At 38.0% G+C, this 22,936-nt stretch overlaps 1 protein-coding gene across 5 annotated transcripts in view; it reads right to left on the bottom strand.

Moving 5' to 3' along the window:
- LOC142094742 (NXPE family member 4-like) overlaps positions 1–22,936 on the bottom strand; it is a 48,981-nt gene that overhangs the window by 5,688 nt on the left and 20,357 nt on the right. For 4 of the 5 annotated variants that reach the window (XM_075177177.1, XM_075177178.1, XM_075177176.1 and 1 more), the window contains exons 2-5: positions 20,884–20,987; positions 13,376–14,088; positions 8,325–8,386; positions 3,943–4,161 (exon numbers count right to left, since the gene is read on the bottom strand). In XM_075177177.1, coding sequence (XP_075033278.1) covers positions 3,943–4,161; positions 8,325–8,386; positions 13,376–14,088; positions 20,884–20,973 — 1,084 coding nt within the window. In that variant the 5' untranslated portion in view covers positions 20,974–20,987. The remainder of the gene's footprint in view (positions 1–3,942; positions 4,162–8,324; positions 8,387–13,375; positions 14,089–20,883; positions 20,988–22,936) is intronic. The other variant, XM_075177180.1, reaches the window with a different exon arrangement.

Raw genomic sequence — 22,936 nt, 5'->3', positions numbered from 1 at the left:
GACATCATGGAGTGCCGCACGGACAAGAGAGCTAAGTCCAGCAGGCACCCAGAAAAGATCCTCCTTCAACGATATCAGCGGGGCGTGGTAGCGAAATGCAGGGTAAGAGATTTTTTTCACTTTCATGTTGAAGTTCTGACATCTGAGGGGTAAATGTATCAAGCTGAGAGCTTTCCAGCGAGTTTGAAAAGTGGAGATGTTGCCTATAGCAACCAATTAGATTCCAGTTATCATTTTGTAGAATGAACTAAATAAATGATAGCTAGAATCTGATTGGTTTTTCATACCCGCCAGAAAACTCTCAGCTTGATACATTTACCCCCTGGTCTACTGCAACTCCACTATGCACATACTCTGCAAAAGGACTATTAACATTACTCCTGCATGATCATCATGTTCTGATTGTGCCTATTTTATATTTTTATGGTCAATATTTTTTGGTTTGCTTTTTTGCCTTAATTTGATTTTTGTTTATTTATTTGCTTTATTTGTTTATTTATTTATTTAATTCATTTATTTTTTTTGTGTTTTGCTTTATTTTGTTTATTTTGTTTCTTTTTCCATTTGCCACTCTGTCTCATCCTCTCAGTATATCCACCTATACAACTCTCAGAATCTATACATTTATTGAGCTCCCTATCTAATCTATATATCATATTTTACCAAAGACTAGTAGGAAATATTTTTTAACAAGCGTGCTTAATCCTTTTAACTAGTAGATGAACATATTTGCATATTTTACGATATGCAAGCTGGCATACGCCCCAACTAATCATGTATATATTGTGAAAAGAGACGTTGTGAATATATAGTGAACAGAGTCACCCAATTGTGAAGTTCTATTATAAATGTCTGCTGTACATAAAATGCACATGTTCTAGCATGCATATGCGACTGTCATCACTATCAATCAGCACTTACACCTGCCCTGTAGCTGGTGCAAATGATGTGACTGAAAAATTTGTGCTGTAGAGATTCCCAAAGCTTGAACCCCACGTTTATGCACGTCCTTGGCCTTGGCACGCCTATAATGCAGATTGACTACGGGCATACGCCCCCTCCCTTCCCTGTTCACCCTTGAAATCGTATACTGTCCTCTGCATTTGAAGATGAATTGGATGTACTTGCGCTCACTGATGTAAAGTCCTTTTTGGGCATGCTCATTGAAATTTTACTCAAAATACAGCACATATTGGCATTAACGTTCCTTATTGAATCAGACCCTGAGAGAGGTTTCTCCTTTTACAAAATTATGAAGAATGATTTGGGGTTAAAAAATAAACTTGCCTTAAATTTGTAGCACTGCACTTGAACATAACTTGTTTTTTTTGAGTTTCATGTATTTTGCATTTTCGTCCACTTGTGCTTGGAGTCGCTGGACAGGGTCAGTCACATGTAAGGGCAGGGGCAAAAGCAGGATTTGTAGAGAGAGGTTTCCACACCACACCGCCAGTGGGCGTGGCCAGCATGCTTCAATGAGTGGCTATAATTTTAGACAGTGCTTGGCTGCTCTCCAACTCTTCCTATCTCCATCATAAACACGGGCAATGCCGCGTGCACTACTGTTAGGGGCACACAGCTCTCCCTTTTCGAGCAGAGCCGTGTGAAACTTCCTAGTGAAGTGGGCAGAATTAGATCATAAACGCCGCGATTCCCGATGAATCGCGGCATTTAGCCCCGCCCCCTGCTGTCAAATGACGCAATTTGCGTCATAACGTCACATGGGGCGGGGCCGAAATGACGCGATTTGCGCGGCCCCACCCCCTTGCGCCCCCCTCCACTGGCTGGCTCCCGGAAGGGAGCTGAAGAAAGTAGGTAAGTATGGTAATACATAAGCAAATTACTGATATTGATGTTAGAACGTGACCATTCCAAAAAGTGCCAAAATAGGCTCAGTAGAGGGCTGAGAAAAGCCTCCGCAGTGAAGTAAAGGGTTAAAGAACAATCAGCTGCACAATAAATGTGGAACGTCTATAGTTCACTTTTAGTTTCAGTTCATCCTGACTTTGAAGCAACTTTGTTCAGCCATGTAAATATTGCATTATCTATGATGTGGTTATCAGAATATAGTTTATACCAACTGCCTTCCACTCTCCTGGAATGCTGAATTTTTTACCCTACCAAATAACATCTTAAGGATTAAGAGATTGGCTTTAAAACTGGCAAAATCCCAGGGAAAAAAAATGTTTATTGCTGCTATAACTACATCTTATCTTCCCTCTAGTAGGAGTACCTTTGTATATTCAATTTTATTTTTATTTGTTGTAAAATGTGAGCGTTTTTCTTATGTTTGTAATAAATTAAATTTTAAGGAAAAACAATTTCACACTAGAAACCTCCTTTTTATTTCTATTTTGAGCAAAAATCCATAAATAAGAGTCAAATGATCCCAATATTCTGAGTGGCGTGTAGAGAAAATAATTTAAGAATTATTTTACATGAAAAGCTACAGTAAGTTTTAAATAACAAGAGGAGAATGTGTGGAATTGCATCTCACTCGTGTATCTTCATAAATGAGGATTTGATGTTTCATGGAAACAGGGTTTTTAGCAAGTGTACACTTCACAAGGGGAAGAAGAAATGTACCATCTTGTTTCACCTACCAAATGATTATTTATAACTCTGTGCATGCAGACTAACTAATATTAACAATTATTGTTTAAAAATTAGATTGCACTATGATTCTTTTTGTTTTTTTTATTTTTTATGACTACTGTGAAATATAAAGTGAAGATTGAGAAGATTGAAAGCTACACCTCACTTCAAATTAAGTATATTTAATATTATTTTTAAAAGAGAAGCCTAAGCTTGTGAGGTAATATATCAGCGTCTAACTCTTTTCCCTCTATATGTATTAATTCTCAATGTTTGTTAGACTGGTGTATAGTCTATAGGAAAATGTGTTAGAAGGTGTCTACAAGTAATATTTCTTATCAGTGCAGAAGCTGTGTATTCAATTAATTTAATATACTTTATTCTAAATGAGCCAGATTGTCTGACTTTGAAACACCTATTTTTACATCAAATACTACAGAGTGTGTGGTTCCAATTATTATAATATACTTTAATTAATTAATTATGACACTAAACGTTATTCTATTAATTCCTTTCACATTCCCATAAATATAACACTATATGTGGTATCACATTGTTTTAGTATACAGTACTTTATTATAATTATGCCAATTATTTACCTGTCTTATAAATTCCCCTCTTGTGCTCAAATCAGTAGCACAGTAGGTGTGTTTGAAATGATGTCAATATATTTCGTACAAATAGCACTGTTTGTTTTAGGCAAAGAAATATTGCATCCTTTGGAGCTGGGATGCAGACTTAAATGTTTTCATCAAAATAGGAACCAATAATTTGTGTTTTCATTTTGCTAGGTACACCCAGATATGCAGTGTTAAGGACAGCAAATACAACAACTGTCTTTTTGTTTAATATCACAGGAGGACTATTTAAAATTTATTTTTTAATAATCAATATATTCAAATTTGACTAATATATTAGGTCTCTAAATAATAAAATGAATCACTAGAGTATGAGAACAAAAGAAGTGCAATTCAACCTACGCCCGCCCCAAAGCAAGGGTCAGATGTGGTGTAGAAAAAGAGCTGAGCAGGCACTTCCTAAAGAATATGTTATTTAAAAGTGCGGATCACCAAACCAATTTGCAAGTTTCACTAGTTGGTTAAAAAGGGAATTTGAAAATATTCACCAATTTCTATCACCGGGCTAAGCTTAAGCTACACCTCTCTAGGTCTGCAGCTCTATGTATACATCACTTAACACAATGCTCACATTAAAATAATTCAATGGGAAAGTGGAGACAAAGACCACGTGGGTCACCTAATCTCTTGTACAGTGCTTCCCATACCATTAAATTGTGAATACTTTATATACTATTGAAAATAGTAAAGCAATGATTTTTTATATCACCTTTAAATGTTTGTAGCAGATGCTTAAACCATTGCTTTAAAGTTGAGTCTCCCATAAGATAAATCATTTTGTTATTCAAGCAAGCATACATCTGTTCATGGGTAGTAAAGTTACAGATGTCACAGAAGACAGGTCTCCAATTATTGTGCCACACAAATCCACTAGGAAAGGGTGATTCCATTCCAATTTTACACTGGCCAAAATGTGATGGTGAGGGCACTGAGAAAATTAAGAAAATACATCATAATAAATATTCATTTTAACTCACAAGATGCATAAACAGCATTTTATTAATAGATTACAATGTCACTTATATTCAATTATTTTTAAAGTACAGTTATGTAACCATCTCTTCTTCTCCTTTAAGAGCCTAACGTGGGTGTTTGAAAGATGTTGCCAAGGTAAACGTAGAAGAAGCCCCCCATTCAGTATCGGACTTTCCCATCGGGACACCGGGAGAATCCCAGATGGGCCCCAGTCCCTTAGGACCACACCCCCTATTCTCTGTGGGCGGAGCCCACCCTGGCCCAGAGCGTTTAATCTGCTTAATACTGACATATGCAGCAATCCGGCTATTTGTACTACAGTGGAACAGTAAATACTTCATGTGTTTCACCTAATAAAAGCCGAAACCGGAACTTCAGCATTTGGAATGCACGCTGTTTGTAATAAATTAAATTTTTAAGGAAAAACAATATCACACTAGAAACCTCCTTTTTAATTCTATATTGAGCAAAAATCCATTAAGAAGAGTCATATGATCCCAATATTCTGAGTGGCGTGTAGGAAGGAAGTCCAGCTATCTTGGAGAAACAATCTCTGGTGCATCTCACGGGGGAGGCTTATGTTAGAGGATCCGCAATACAAGACCCCAAGGAGAGGATAGACACACTACACTACAGAAAAACTTTCAAAGACATATTTGCAAGTAATTACACTACGTGTACTCATAGGATTTTGACATAATATGAAGCGGGCATTAATGATTACTCTGCGGCATAATATGAAGGGGGTCATTACTCTATGGTATAACATGAAGGGGCCATTACTCTGTGACATAATATGAAGGGAGCATTATTCTGTGGCATAATATGAAGGGGGCATTAGTCTGTAACATAATATGAAGGGAGCATTAATGATTACTCTGTTGCATATTATAATTGGGGCATTAGTCTGTAACATAATATGAAGTGGGCATTATTCTGTGGCATAATATGAAGGGGCAATTACACTGTGACATAATACAAAGGGAGCATTACTTTGTGAGATAATGTGAAGGGGCATTACTCTGTGGCATAATATGAAGGGGGTATTACTCTGTGGCATAATATGGAGGGACATTACTCCCTAGCATAATATGTGGGGGGCATTACTCTGTGGAATAATATGAAATGGGGCATTGCTGTGTGGCATAATATGAATTGTGGCTTAGATTGAACTTCCGCACTACTGTGTGGCATAATATGATTTGGTTCCACTACTGTGTGGCATAATATGATTTGGGTGCACTACTGTGTGGCATAATATGATTTGGTTCCACTACTGTGTGGCATAATATGATTTGGTTCCACTACTGTGTGGCATAATATGATTTGGGTGCACTACTGTGTGGCGTAATATGAATTGGGGCATTTACTGTGTGTCATGAACAGGAGGTAACACATTGAGAAGTAGATGTGTTATTTTTTTATTTTACTTTAGAGTTTGTATGTTCTATAATTAGATCAAGAGAACAGGGGAACAGGGTTCAATCAGAGAACCAGGGATAGGGGGTGGTATTATGAAAAAGGTGAGGGAGGTTGTTTTGGTGAGAACAAATAATGGAGAAAAGATGACCTGTAAAGAGCTACAAAGCATCTATAAAGCCTATAATTATGCAAGTTATAACTTAAGCCATCTATTGTTCAAACCATAAAAAGGAGGAAATCTACCCTGATACATACAAATATCCTATTACTTTTGGCAACAGATCATAATGATCTGTTCCTCCCCTGCTGACCTTATTACACATGAGGTATGTACCACAGAACATGTGAGCTGTCCCACGTGTGCAGGCAGCAAGAAGACCAAAGACTCTGCAGCGCTGGAATGAAAGAAGGTAAGTGTGGGGAGGGGGTCATTTCAATGTAATTTAGGTGGGGGCATGGGCTATTAAATTAATAGTGTGCAGGACATATTAATATATTGGTGGGGTGATGGTGGTGCGTATGGGATACTTTTATGTTGGGTTGGTTTGGAGTCCAATAATTTAATGTGTGGCTGAGTCTGGGGAGAAGGGTGACTTTTTGTTCAGTGAGAATACTAATTATTTAGTGTTGGGCATTTTAGGGAGGATAATAAGCTTATTACATGCAAATATTAATTATTTAATGTCTGGGCTGCTTGGGGGGTATGGGTATTTAGTAAATATAAATACTACTGAATAATGTTTTGGGGGGAATATGTTTATTTAGTAAATGTGAATACTATTAATTTAATGTCAGGGCAGTTTGCCTAATTATTAAACATGGGAGCTATTGATTTAACATTGTGACTGGTTGGGGAAGGGGGCTTAAGCGTGCCCTCATTGCTAGGCTTTACATATTTAATGTACCTATCGCTTTTTTCAAACAGGACCACAACATTCCAGGGTCCAGACAGCAACTGAGCTTAAGACATCAGCAACAGCAGGTAGTGAGCGCTGCAAGAACAGAGGTCCTGGTTCACGTACCTGCTGATTTTGAGCTTATTGTATACAAAATCACTCTGCACATGAGAGAGGAGAGAACAGAGCAGTCTGCAAACTGTTCTGATTCTAGTGGGGCAAGACTTTGTCCCGATCTAAGGGGTGGGGCCTAGAATATGCACTTTTTATATACAGTGCATTCTTTATATACTACACTATGCCACTAGCCATGTCCTTCATAAACTGACCACTCCCCCTCTAGTGTCTGGTCTTGCCTCTATGGTGGCTGGCCACATCCCCTCTGGTGGGCCCCTACCTTTGCAGTTCTCCTTTTGGCCCTTCATGCCCCAGTCCGACAATCTTTACAGTACCTAGAGATTATAGCAGAATCCATTGATAGAGTTCTCTACTAAACATGCATCATTAATTAAAAGAACATTTATCATTAGAGATGTTTGAGCTAGAGATGCTCACTGACCCCCGTGAAGCTTTTTTGGTTTTGGATCTGGATTAGCTTCGTGTTTTGGTTTTGGTTTTGGCAATACCACCCTTGTGTGTTTTGGTTTTGGTTTTGGATCTGTATTTTTTTAGAAAAATTGCTAAAATATGCTAAAATCACATAATTTTGCTCTTTTTTTGATCCTACATTAATATTAACCTCAATAACACTAATTTCAAGTAATTTGCAGTCAGTTTTGACCACCTCACAGGTCACATTATTATTTTCATACACTTTTGGACCACTACTGCAGCGACCTGGCTGGATGGTATGCGACAGAGCAATGACTCAAACACATGGCAGTTCCTAGCACATCTAGGACACATTGGCACACAGCAGTGGTAGAAAAGAAAAGTGGTTCAAGATGGAATTGTCCTTGGATCATGAAATCAGTTATGGTTCATGTGATCGCTCCATCCGTTCCTTGGATAACTGGGGTAATTCTACAAATAATACATGGACACATGGTCCATGGTCATGTACAAGGAGACCCTCAAAGGTGGGTAAGGGATCCCGGATATCCCCACCATGCTGCGCGCCTTCTTTGTCTGCAACTGCATCTGCAGAACTCTTATTGAAAAGAACATTTGCTCTGCTGGGAAGTCCATGTCTCGCTTTTTTCTCCTGCCTCTTTGGAGGACCCTTGTTTGGGACAAGTGGGACAGCTCCTTCCCTTACAACTGGACTACACCTTGGTTTTACCTGGATGTTGGACAATTTGTGAGGGAGCACCATCTGGAGGGACTTAAACCAGACTTGTGTAAGCCAAAAACTGTCCACAAGCTTATCAGAGCTAAAGTTTGCTCCAGGGCTCCCTGCTGCAACAGCAAAACACGTGTGGGAGAATGTGGCCTCTAAGAGGCTGACTAATAGACACAAAGACATTGCATGGATGGCTATCCAGGGGGGTCTGCCTCTCAGGACATTCATGCACTCCCGGAACCTGTGCTGATATGGCCACTACTCCTTCTGCATCACCAGAAGGGAAACAGCACAGCATATTTTTTGGGACTGGCCCACTGCACAGGCACTTTTGGATGCCTTGGAACATGAACATAAGGACAGTGTGCCCAGAACTTTCCTTTCATACCATTCGGTATTTGCAATCATTTAATTTGCTAAAAAAAAAGACCTTATTTTACTTTAATATTTATATTGTTTTAATTGCAGTAAAATGAAAGGAAATCTTAAAATATACAAACATATATAAATACTCACCAGTACATATGGACACATCAATGTCTTTAAAGTTTGTGGGAATTTCAACTCCTATATTTTCTCTGGGGGGTAGAAATCCATACATTAATTAAACAACTTTCTGAAATCTATTTTAATTACATATAATATATTGTTACATATTATATTAAGCACTTATTTGCTGAGTCACACTTTTTAGTCAATGTTATATTTCTGTGGTGTGATCAGTCACAGTATTCTAGGAGTATGCAAACTATTGGCAGACATTGCAAGACTTATTGATTTTATATCAGTAATCTCTGAGAAGATTTTACATTTCTGCTGTAATATATTGCTCAAAAAATGATCAGCATTGGAAATATTGGAATATTCAACACATCAGATAACTCTAATAGGGTCATTAGTAGTTTATGTAATAGTTTAAACATAAAAATAATGATAAAAATATCAACTGTAGCAAACGTATGTTGAGAAACAGAGTATCATTTTATATACCTTTGAAGCATAGGCACCTGACATCTAACAAATAATAGGTACGGACATTTTGGTTCTATCATCATCATCATTTATTTATATAGCGCTCACACACAGACACAGACAGAGAGGGAGACAGACAGATAGACTAGGGTCAATTTTGATAGCAGCCAATTAACCTACCAGTATGTTTTTGGAGTGTGGGAGGAAACCCACGCAAACACAGGGAGAACATACAAACTCCACACAGATAAGGCCATGGTTGGGAATCTAACTCATGACCCCAGTGCTGTGAGGCAGAAGCGCTAACCACTAGGCCACTCTGCTGCATCATATGATAAAGTGATGTATCTAAATCAAAGAAGGTGCCAAGAAGCAAATTTTCTTTTTGCCGGATCGCCAGACTAAGTTATATGCGCATAGAAATTAATTTAGAATTTTTCTAATCTAGTAGGTTAAAATATCATTTTTCCTCTATTCTTCCTATGTTACCCTATAATATATATGTGTATTCTGTGGAGAAGTGATTTCAGTTGACAGATCCCAACCTGTATGTCACCCAATAATGACATTATAGAATCATTTAATTTACAAATAATCGGCCTGAGTCATTAAGTAAAGCAGGGCGTAAATTTGATCCTGGACAAACCATATTACAATGCAAAGGGGTGCAAATTAGTTTATTATTTTGCACATTAGGAAAATACTGGCTGCTTTTTCATGTAGCACACAAATACATGAAATTTAATTTTACACTGAAATTTAAAGTTTATCTAGGACATGCCCTACCACAACTAAAAATCTGTCCCCATATTTTAAATTTATCTCCCTCTCCAATGCAACATGGTTTTGCCAAGGTGTGAAGTTATTCCTTTTTCTATGCTTTGCTTTCCTTAATGGCCTGATGTGTCATTGTTATAGGAAATGGGTTTTATGTCAGTTATAACATGAGAAATTCAGAAACAGGAGCATTATGGTAATTTTTGCAGTTTTGCATTGCTTTGGTTTAGCTTTATTATTTTTTAAATTTGTTTGCTCTATCCAGCCAAATTTTAAATTACCTTTTTTTGGACAGATATGGCTTATATGGTTTAAAAAATAATCGAGTAAACATGTTTTTCATATATGGACATTAACAAAACTATATATGGAACAGCATTGTGGTATGGGCAATATATATATATATATATATATATATATATATATATATATATATATATATATATAAAAATAATCACATTTAATAATAAAATTATGTTATTTAGTAGTAATAATCACAATATCATTCAAGTTGATTACAAATCATCTAGTTCAGTCATGGCAAAAGTCAAAGTCAAAAGGAATTGGCTTAACCTAAAGATATCAAAAAGACTTATTTGTTCAAATTTCTCACATAATTAAAAGCAAACAATCTCTATTCATAGCATAAAATCAGAGTAGATCAAAGACATAATCCAGACTCAAGTTTAGACTTGTGCAGCAGTAGTAATCAAATATACCACCAGTCTCATGATCTTAATATAGTCATATTAGTGTTTAATAGACAGAGTATAGTGAATAAATGTCCTTAGAGTAGGGTTTCTGGAAAATTATATTAGGAACACTCCCGGTTAGTCTTTTTAGGAGAACCCTTATCCCAACATACAGTTGTTGCATCCACATATACTGTACTTATTTTAGTTGTAAGATGCTAACACAGCTTCACTGAAATACTACATGATGCCATAAACCTGGCACATACGCTACTGAGTCCGACTCAGTATATGATCTGAAATACACTATTTTTGCATGCACATCTCTTTCATGTGGGAAACATTATGGCACATGTGGATAGCTATCTCTATGAGATATCTCTAGATAACAATGTGTCTATGTTGAAAGGCCGAAGTACATGAAGGTAGAAAATATAAACAATAAATGGTGCAACTCTGTGTGTACATAAAGTCAATCTGCAAAAATGGTATTCCAATATATTGGAACACAGAAAATTCTTCTATATTGATTTACACATGTTTATCTTCACCATTTGTTCCCCATCTGGGTGTGCACTTACACATTATACCACTTGTGTTAATCCCTGAAACAACTGCTTTAATAAAAGTCACCATTCAGTGTATGTCTCTCCTGTAGAAAGCTACTAAAGATATATGCTTGAAATATCGTATAGAATCGCGTTTTATCAATCTTAGCAACAAATCACAGACCCAGAAAAATACTGGTGTCTTCCTAATGTTCCAATAATACCATATGTAAAAAATAGGGGGAAAATGTGAAAAATTCCCTTACTTTAAATTGTCAAATACATAAAAACATATTATGTGATAATGTGCAAATTATTATTTGCTAATAATTTATAAAAATATATCCACTCTAACAATTGATCGGCAATATTATTATTATCATTATTATCATTTATTTGTTAGGCGCCACAAGGTATCCGCAGCACCGCACACGGTACTAACAGTAGACTACACAGGGTAAAACCATACAGAACAATGAACAAAAAGTACCAATACTATATACCAATACAATATGCATCATAATAAAACAGAATAATTCTTATACCACAATAATGCTCATCTATCATGGATCTTGTAGTTAATAGGGAGGGTTCAAAATGAAAAATAAATATAATAAGCCTTCAATCGAAATTGCGTGCTGGGGCCCGTAGACAAGGAATCCCATTCCAAAGACAGGAATCATGCACATAGGTTTGTGTTTTAAGCTTCGCTTTCAAGCTGCTTTATTCTAACAACAAGCTTGAGTGTCAAGCCTCATTTGCAGTAGTGTTTCTTGTGGAACTATATAAATAATTGCAGATAGTAACCATAGCCTAAATAGGAAAATAGTTATCGAAGGTAAGTACAAATATCCCTATTTAGGTATCCAAATGAGAGTTACAATAATATCACATAGTCAATTAAAACATTAAAAGTCATAAAATAAATAAACAGACATTTGGCATCTTTGTAAACAGAAGAATTCCACATATTTCATGGTTACAAATAAGTTTTTGGGCTCCGGGAAATATAACAAGGTTTCTTCTTGTTCTTAACTTAATCATGTTAATAAAGCACAAGAGAAAAGGACATGAATCAAATAGGTAGAATGTTCATTCCAACAAAAATATCAGTTCAAAATCCTTGTTTAAGTCCTCTGATATCAGATTATTTAGTTTAAATGTCTAGGCCATCTCCCTCTTGGATAAGATATTCTCAATGTCTATATATTTTCAATTCTTTTCAACAATATCTATTCCAAAAAATACTTAAGGTCCTTGTCAGAGCAATTATGATGGGTTTTAAAATATGCTGAAACAGAATTCAATTCATATCCTGTCTTGATATTGCGCAGGTGCAGATTGGTTTTATGTACACACAGAGTTGCACTATTTGTTGTTGACTTTTGCTCCCTACATGTACTTCGGCCTTTCAACATGGAAGAATTGTGAATGACATCTGTCCTACTCACCATTGAATATAAGTATTCCATATCTTTTTTCATTTCAGAGATAAATAGCGCTGGATGGGGCCCTAATCTTTGAATTAATAAATTTTCAGCTTGTGTGTAGTGTGTCTAGGCATCATCCAGAGGCAATTGAAAGTAAGGTGCTGATTAAAATTCTGTATTCTGGTCTATAAATGAAGCTAAACAAAGCAGTATTTTATCGAAATGAAAAATTATAAAATAAATTGTAAGTAGAACTGTTGATTACATTTTTACCGTTTATTTAATTGTGTGTGGAAAGACACCACACTCATTAGGGAAAGTTGTATTATATAACTCACTGATGGACGACTTGATACAGTTTAAGGGCAGCATGCTTCCTACATCAGTAAACTCAGTAATAAGTTAAAAGAATACATTTAATCACAGAACGGGACACTACTAGTTCTAACATATCAGCAGGCATTTTGTTACATGGTGTAACAACCAAATCTAATAATTCAGTGTGTTAGAGTATAAAACTGAGAAAAAGACAGGACATAAAGAAGGAAAGAGCCGGGGGATGAAGGTAAAGGTTTGGAGGGCCCACATGTGGCTCTAGGGCTGCCTGTTATCCATCGCTAATATAGCTTAAACTTTTCTTGCTTAAAGTCAATACATTGTGAAAGGTATTTACCCTTGGTGAAATAAGAGGGTACAAAGCCATATGAACAGTAATAGTTTGTTGTTGAAAAATAGTAATAAATGACCCTTCAGCAGTCAAATTGACACAATCTATCATTGTTAATTTGCAATGAAGCATGAACAGCAAATTCTATGATTTTTTTCAAAATAATTATATGATTTGTTAAACTGTTACTTATTTGGGTACATTACAGTTTTATTTATTATCATTTCAGGGAGAGTTACTGTTGTCTTGCCATCCTTAGGATATCACTTTTGTATTAGACAAATGATCTTAAAGGTATTCTACATGAAGGGAGACCTGGGGAGACTGACCTTCTTACCTTGATATCCAAACATTTTACTGACCATTATTCATAACAAACAATTGCATGGTATGCAAAGATATCCACTTGCAAAGTGCATTGGCTGATTTTAGATATCTCAATTAAAGCAAACTTGAAAAATAGTGTATGTAGGCTACTTACCTTTTAAAGAGAGGTTTTTCAAGTTCACGGAAAAATGACAAATCACTATTGACTTGTTGTACATATATCAATGATTTACAGTTGAACGAAGCTGGTTTATTGCAGTAAAATGACTCATTGTCCTCCTCATTTCCATATTCACATAATTTTTTTTCTGAATTCAGTTTGAACCCACATTCACTTTTCACTTGTTGACTTCCGTTCACAAAGGTTCCTGAAAAACATATCAGACCATAGTCCTGGTTCCTTGCCTTCCATAGTGCTGAAACACCTTCACTTGGGTGGTAAAGTATCAAGGATATATAGACTCTTCCTTCCCAAAACAAAGTGAAATGAACATGATAAGATCCATTGTTAAAATCTTCGACCCTACCTGATGCCCCAGCATTAAGACTGGGTGTAAATATTCTTGCTTTTATGAAGTCTCCTCCATATGTTTTCTTATTTCCCAAATAGTCAAACATGTCAATCCGTACACTTAATATGTCTCCAACGCAGTATTTCTCTTTTGGATTGATTATGATGGCTCTACAATTCCTGGCACTGGTTGATTTGTTAAAGTGGGTGAATGTGAGATTAGGAATCTTGGCAGACATTGTATCAAAAATTGAAATACTTTGGAGCTCATCTTCAGCTAGCGAGCTGGCGACAGTGACATGGCTTTCCACTTGGGTTTCAGTGGGTTTGTGAGAGTAAACTATTATAAATTTAATCTGAAAAAATCCAATTATAAATAATTTATTTAGAAAGGATGAGTTTATTTGGTCACGGATTTACCTTTTAATTTAAAATATGTTACACAGCCTAAAAGCCCAGCTATTAACAATATTAAGGTAATGACACAAGAGGTTAAAACACAGGCTTTTAAATGTTGCACTTCATGCTTATAAATGCCAATACAACTCTCAATGCAACACTTACTATTTAAGTTTAAATCCCTATTGGGACATTACCCTAAAGAAAACCACATTGATTCTAAATTAGAGTAAAACCCCCTATTACCTAGAAGAATCACAGGGGTCCAGTGTTTCAGACTCCCACACTTCGCGTATACTAACCCTACTGGCTGTTATGTATGGGTCAAACCGTCTGCTGGAGAAGCCAAGCGAATTTTGAATAATTGAAATACTGTACTTATGTCTAGAGCATTGAGTGGGAAATGTGACAGCTATCTATTCAGTGCAAGAGGTGTACTGAAAAAATCAATGGTGTAAGTTGTAGAGGCCATATCTCTCCATAAAGTCAAAAATCTTTTAGCATTTTAATGTAACCTCATTTCCAGGTATACCATAAAGAGAAATAAAAAACATATATAGTGTAGTACATTAAAAATAGTCAAAATATTTAAGGCTGTACAAAAAATTTACTATAATCTGTGAAAGAATAAATGAAAAATGTGTTTTTTTGTATGTGATCCCATAAAATCTGTAAGCACCATAACTTTTGTTCAAAATAAAGAACAATATATAAAGAACAATATATAAAGAACAATACTCATCAAAAGTGATTTTCCACAACAAGTGTGCCTCTAATGTGAAAGCACTCACTCAGGTATAGGTGATAGGTGAACATACTATAGAAGAACTAATTCACTTTTGAAACTTATACTGACATTCAGCCATATGTGGCTCATGAGTTCAATTCCCGACAATGGCCTTATCTGTGTGGAGTTTGTATATTCTCCCCATGCTTGCATGAGTTTCCTCTCGGTGCCCTGGTTTCCTCCCACACTCCAAAAACATACTGGTAGGTTAATTCCCCCCCCCACCATTTTTCAGTGTGGGACTTCCTTCAGTCAATAAATTGTCTAAGTTATATATCTCCATTCTCTAGCAAATGACCATTATGCACACAGCTTATGGTTTTAAGAACCGGATCCTGCTTCAATATGGTCAAATTGACCCTAGTCTGTCTGTGTGTGTGTGTGTGTTAGGGAATTTAGACTGTAAGCCCCAATGGGGCAGGGACTGATGTGAGTGAGTTCTCTGTACAGCGCGGCGGAATTGGTGGCGCTATATAAATAAATGGTGATGTTGATGATAATATGTGTTAAATATCATGTCATATTGAGGGATACCATGGCTCTTTTAAATACTTGAGAAATTCTTAATGGATAAACAATTGCATGCTGATCACCACTGATGTGAGTTCATTATATACAATCAACCAACATACCTTAGGATTGGATGCAATTAAATATTTCCTGGATCAAGGGAAATATACTGAGAATTTAACAGCATTAATATAATAAGGTATTAAATTTATTCATTTTGCCCAAGTTACAAAAATGTGTTTATGGGCTTCTGGGATGATAAGTATATTTGGAATATTCAGGAAAATTATCTAAATGTAGAGGTTTGGGGAAGATATTTAGAATACATTTTCTTTATTTGGAAAGAGAAAGACAATCCCTAGACCAATTATGTCACTATTTAAATGAGAATCCGTTCAAAATCACAATAACTTTTAATGTAAGTAATACTGAAGGTTTTTTTGTTTTAATTATTTATATAGAAGAAGGGAAGGCACAGCAAAAAAAATCTAAAACATATTGATTGCAATTCCTACATCCAAGCCACAAGCAGCAATTATGCTAACTGGCTTAGTAACACTCCAGTAGAACAACTGAAGAAAGTAAAGAGGAATATTTTCCAGATGCAAGCAGAAAAAATGAAAGGCCAATTTTTAAATAAGGGTTACTGTGACAGGATGGACCGCCTATACCACCCTGTCTGTTGTTGCTGGGAAATGGCTGGGCTTACTTTGCCACCGTCCCCTTTCGTTATTACGAATACGCCCCTCCTGCCGCAGAGGGATGGCCTGCTGCCACCACTGAGCTCCTTCTATGGCACTCAGAACCATGTTCCTTCTGGGTCACTGACGCTGCTAGTGTACCTCGTTGCTGGTGTACCCGGGCTGGTAACTCCGGACCTCTTACTATGGATCCGGGTTGCTGTGAATGGATCCCCCTGGCCTATCACACTAACCAGGGCTGCATGGGTAGCAGAGTGGCGTTACTGGAAACGCTTTTGTCCAAACCTCAGAGACAGCCAGAGAACGGATTAGATTTAGGGTCTAATCTGTAGATCACAGGAATACAGTGATATGGAAGATGTTTCCAAGCAGGTCTTTGAAGCAAGATGGTTTATTTGCTCACATTGGTTTGAGGTACCAGTGATCAAGTCAGATGTTGAAATCAGAAGAACACTTACATGCTCACACACCTCATCTGGCTTTTACAACAAAATACAACATACAATGTAAAGAAGTTGAAAAGATTTTTAACCAACATTGGAACATTTTTACTAGAAATCCGATAATGTTACAAATGAATCCATCTAAACTGTAAATTATATATAGAATAGCAGATATAGAAGAAATCAACTAGTTAAAAGTGCTTCATCTACTTTAAAAAAAACAGGCCATATCAATAAATCAGAATTCAACCATATGGTCTATGTTCAGCCTAACAATCATTTAAGCCTGGGTCTGGTAGACAAGCGGATAATGAGTACAATAGGAGAGGGAAAAAGAAACTGACAGCATTCAGAGTAACTGAGTCTGAATTAGGACACGAATGGTTAATGAAGTAGTAGGTACTGGTGGTAGGTGGAGTGTCAGAACAAGCCTGGGTCTGGTAGACAGGCGGATAATGAGTACAATGAGGTACAGAGTCAGGAGGCAGATGGATAGTCAGAACGGAGTCGGTGTCTATCACACAGGAGACCAATTGCCTTAGCAGAATCAGGAGGCATATGTAGTGTCAGGATGGAGCCAGGGACTAGTACACATGCAGTCAATGAACAGAAAAACAACTTGTGGAGCAAGAGCACAGGAACCGAACAAGAAGCAGGAGTCAGACAAGCTGAGACACTTGTTGTTCTGACACTGCTATAGTATCAGAGTGAGCCTTATATACTCTGCAGATAGACTAGGCTGCCTCCCAGCCACGATCATGTGACTGCCCGAACCCCAGGAAGTGCTCACCTCTGCACAGAGGCAGAGGAAATCAGCAGCACAGAAGTGTGGAGCAGGTAAGTTTGTGACAATATGATAGGAACTGTCCCCTTTGATAAAAATGTCTAGGTTCTATAGCAACATATATATTCCACAGGCAAGATGCACTTCTATTACTGTCTTTCTTTTCTGTAATAGTCATGTATTGTAATAGAAAGGATTTAAGGAATGTTTTAATCTCATGAGTGCTTAAATACATTGTAAGCACATCACTTTTCCTCTGTCATGAAATCTGAATTTTTTTATGGACACCTGAAAATGATTGAATTTTGAAAAGAATTTCACCATACACCGTTTGAAGATTTCGCAAAATTTTGGACTTAATTCATAGTGTTTTGATTGATTACTGGCCAATTTATATGCCTTCTAAATAAATTAGAGATTGAAGAATTTCTGAAAAGATGCATGTTCTACATCACAAACCTGGAAAGACTAAAATAAATAAATATGTTCAGCAGAAGGCAGAAAAGGGAGAGGGGGTATGATAGCAGCTTTTAAATAATATATAAGGGTGTTATAAAATATGGGAGAAGAACATTCTACAGAGGAAGAGAAGTCTTACAAGAGAACATGAATTAAAAACTGGAGGGCAGCAGGTTTATGGAGAATTTATTTTTCAATTAGCTAGTTATCCAGTAAAGATTAGCAAAAACTGTTATCTGCTCCGGTCTGAACCAGGAATATATGATTTGAGAATGGATTCAACAAAAATTTAGATATTGACACACTGTTTTAAATAGCCCATCAATCAGAAGGTTATTCTCTAATGGGGTTTAAATAGTGAAAGCTAATTACATATTAAGTTAGTATTTATGTAAAAGTTGATGTATGGCATTATGGTATTATTAAGATATGCTTAAGCATGATAGAAAGGACCAAAAAAAGGTGTAATAGTAAATATAGTTAATAATAGTTCTGATATAGTTAGTAATAGTTCTAATACAGTTAAGGGGTTGTCCATATTTTGATAGCATCCCCATTGCAGGGGACCAAAGGTGAGTCCTCCAGCCACTAGAATTCCCATGACTATTTGTATAGAACTGATATACCTGCCTGTCACTCACCGTACTGTGAGTGCCTCTTCCCGGACATTTAGGAACCGTGGCCGTCCTCCATCCTGAGGGTCTGCGCATGCGCAGCCCTTTCCTATACTTCAGTGTATGTCCCTTTAACTCAATTGGCAGATCAGGCAACACTCCCTATATTAAGCACCTGTGGTCAACACCACGTTGCCTGATCTTGGAGTCTCATTCCCCATGAGTCTCTGAAGGTGTTCCTGTATTCCTCGTGTATTCAGCGCTGCTGATTCCTGTGGTTTCCAAACCACTTCTACCTCTGTGGTTTCCAAACCACTTCTACTACTGTGGTTCCCATACCACTTCTACCATCAACTGTATCATCGTGACTGTTTGCTGATTCCTATCCGCTGCCTCCGTGCACTACAGTCTTCCAAACCACTTCAACGCTATTATATATCATTGTGACTGTTTGCTGATTCCTATCCGCTGCCTCCGTGCACTACAGTCCTCTAAACCACATCAACGCTATTATATTTCATTGTGACTGTTTGCTGGTTCCTATCCGCTGCCTCCGTGCACTCCAGCCTTTACTTCACATCCACTCACCTGTGCCTCATCAAGTCTGTGAGCTGATTCCTATCCGCTGCCTCCGTGCACTACAGCCTCCAGCTTGCAACTCGCCTGTGTTCACCATCGTGACTGTTAGCTGATTCCTATCCGCTGCCTCTGTGCACTACAGCCTCCAGCTTGCAACTCGCCTGTGTTCACCATCGTGACTGTTAGCTGATTCCTATCCGCTGCCTCTGTGCACTACAGCCTCCAGCTTACAACTCGCCTGTGTTCATCATCGTGACAGTTAGCTGATTCCTATCCGCTGCTCCTGTGCACTGCAGTCTCTTCTCAGCTCTCCTGTGTTTTCCTCGAGACTGCTGCTCTCATTGCCATCCGCTACTCTCCGTGATCAACAGCTCCTGGTCTACTCTGCTCTCCCGTGTTCCATCGCTACTGACACCTATTGGTTGCTACTGGTTACCTCCGTGTACTCGCAGAGTCCTGCTGCTGCTGACCGCGCTATCGTCCATCTACTGCTGATCCGCTCTCCACGCCTTCACGTGTCCCGCTGGTCTCTACCCTCCTGTCAGCATTGGATTCGTATCTCATCAACTACTCCTCTGCTGGATCATCTCCATTCTCCTGGGTCCTCCATGAGTCCAGTTCCACGTGTTACTGATTCCTGTGGATTCGTGTCCCTGTTGGTCTACTTACCTGTGCGCTGCACCTACTAGACCGCTGCCTCATCTATCCAGGGACTTCTCATCCAGCCGGCCTCCTGCCGCTCAGGTATCGCTGCACTCCTATCTGACTGCCTGCTTCTGAACCACGGTATGCATACTTCTCATTGACTGTGCTGGTGTATTGCATATCTTGCTGGACTGTGTTGGTTCTCCTCTGGAGTCTGCTATCCGCTGAGTCTATTGCCATCATTGACTGTGTTAACTTGTGCTGGACTACTTCAAGAGACTTTCTATATTTGCAGACCTGTTCAGTCAGTTATATATATTGTGCATGTTACTGTGGATCGTGTATAAGGTGCCTGTGTATATCCTGTGTTGCAGTCTCTCCCCGTGCATCTCCTCACATATATACAACTTGCTGATGTCAGACCACTGATCCCTGTTTCCTGTATCACCTGTTCCAGTATCCTCTCACATAGCAGTGGTACAACTTGCCACCGCAGACCACTGACTACCCGGATACCTCCACTTGGATTCCATTCCTTCACTCAGACAGCGGTACAACTTGCTATCCGCAGACCGCTGACTCTCATCACCTCCTTGTTCTGTTGGACATTCCTCCTCACTATAGCAGTGGTACAACTTGCTACCGCAGACCACTGACTACCTTCACGTGTCCTTTGTCCATACAGTTCTTCGTAGATTATTACCTCCATATTACCAGTGCTGCTAGTCATAGACTTTCCTGAGCATCTCATCATCTACTATTTCCTGTTCCGTGATCACCCAGCTACCAGAGTACCCTATTACCATCTACATTGCTCTGGTAAGCCTACCACCTGGTGATCCCTGGGTAAAGACTCCTAGTGCCCGTGACACTGCCATGTACGCGACTGTGAGTGTACAGTGTTTGTGGCTCATTATTAGATCTGCTGTGGCTCCTGTCCACTCAAACATTACATAGGCTACATAGTGCAGACATTTTTACTACCTGTTTTAACCACCTGTCCATTTGGGTAGACAACTCTGTTCTCTTAGTTGGATTGGCTGCATAGTGCAGGTAATGACTGGGGCCTTATGTAAGGAAGGCTAAATGAGAGGGTATGTTCTATCCATTACATTAGCATCACACACCACCTGAATTAAGTTAAAGAGCTGATAAGAGAATTTTTAAAGTTAGTGACAAAAGACCTACCACACTGAAGTTTGAGGGGAAAAAAAGGATATTATCGCATACCTCTGTGAAACGATGCACCATAAAACTTATCAGCATAACAGTTATCATTGTGACAGCAAGAAAGGTTTTATGGTTCCATGTAGTAGGCATCACTGCTATATACCCTGAAAGAAAGAGGTTTATTCTATTATTTATTGTCACTACAGTATGCTAAAAAAAGAGCTGTAGCATATGTTTATTAAGTATTGGTGCATTTGTATACCAGTATTAAGCTGTAATAACTAATAAACCCATTTTGTGCTAAAAATAATGTTATTATGAATTAATTTCTTCTGATCGGAGTTACATTAGATATGAATGGATTTATGTACATCAATTTTTAGTAACACCTTTAATTATACTCTGCACTATGTACTTTGATAGGTTATAAGGAGAACCATTTACCCTTATGGGATTTACAATCTATAAGCCTATACATAAGTCAATAATATTAGCAAGTGCAAAAGGCATTAATGGTCTCAATATTTATTTATGTTAAATATGTGGTTTAATGAATTTGAAGGACAAAGCAAGGATATGCATCAAGGTTATTTTTTGGGGTATGTATAACCCACACACTGTAATCAACAAAAGTTATAGCTATTGTACAAAACTTTCATGTCCATCTAGCATGACTGCTTATAACTTACAAGCATGATTGCTAACACAACACTTTTATTTTTTACAAATAAGTTAAATAAGTTGTGAGTCTATTTGTGGTCAGACTGTATCTTATAGTTTTAATTAGTGAGTGAAACTATATCATTTACATGAGCCATTAATTAAAACATTGACTTTCCATCTGAGATTACACCAATTATGCTTCAAATATATAAATTCAAATGACATTGTAGCACATGTGACATCTCTTAAATGATTTACTGGCTAATGACATTTTAAAGTTGCAGTAGTTTGAAGTATCCACAACTGTAGAACTTCCATTTAAAATATTTTTAATGCCTGATCCAGACAGGAGGGCTGGAAAACTTTAGCCTGGGGGGCAGTACTGGACTCTGCAGCCTATTATGAATATTTTAAATGATTAAAAATGCAAGTGGCCCAGTGACACAGCCCACAAATCAGGAACAATAGGCGAACAGGAGAATTTCATAGGTAGCAGGAGGAAACACATTGGTTTATGACGGGCACACAAGAGCACATACAGTCATTCATAAAATGATCTTTGGTAATCTGGACACTCATTTGGTGGCAGCCCGATGCTTGTACTCTGGAAGTTCTGTTTAAGCTGACTTCACTACCCCACTCACGGCACCCAGGCTGCACTCACAGCCTCTGTACTTGTTTATGCAATATCTCATGACTAAGGAGCTGTGTATAATTAAGCCTACAAACTGCAGCCACTGCTTTGTTGGACAGCTCAAAGTGTGAGATGAGACAGATTTGAGCCATTGTGACATGCCTAGAGTAAAAGACCAGAGAACGGTCAGTGACTGTAATCCTTAGAAAGTGACTCTATTAAGATGAAGAATCTGAGCAGCTGAAGCAACCAAGCCTCAAGGAAGGAAAAGTGTCAGTACTCACTAGGATGAGTGGGATCCTTCTGTTCTGCCTGGGATTGGTAGTACTTCACCCAGAGGCGTGGAATCTAACAAAGTGGAAGGTTTTCAACAGAGGTTCCCGCAAGGGAATTTGGGCTTGGCAGCTTCCACCCTGCAGGTCGCGGCCCTCTAGGGGAGTTCCCAGTGAGCAGTAATAGAAAACCGAGTACGGAGAAGAATGTAGGCACTAGATAGCCACAAATGAGTAGGAGTACTCAGTGACGCTCAGCGATAGTCCACAGAGAGATAATAGATGATTTGCAGCAACACACTTGGAGAAATGATAGCGATAATCTGCAGTAGTGACCACTAACGATTGGAGCAGGTAGTAGGTGATTTGCAGTAGCAGGTTGGAGAGATGATAGCGATGATCTGCAGTGGTTACCACTGACGAGTGGAGCAGGTAATAGGTGAGTTGCAGCAATACACTTAGAGAGATGATATCGATGATCTGCAGGAGTTACCACTAACGAGTGGAGCAGGTAGTAGGTGATTGCAGTAGCAGGTTGGAGAGA

This window comes from Mixophyes fleayi, chromosome 6 (assembly GCF_038048845.1).
Source record: "Mixophyes fleayi isolate aMixFle1 chromosome 6, aMixFle1.hap1, whole genome shotgun sequence".
In the NCBI taxonomy this organism is placed as follows: Eukaryota; Metazoa; Chordata; class Amphibia; order Anura; family Limnodynastidae; genus Mixophyes; species Mixophyes fleayi.
This window is presented reverse-complemented; position numbering and strand designations above follow the sequence as displayed.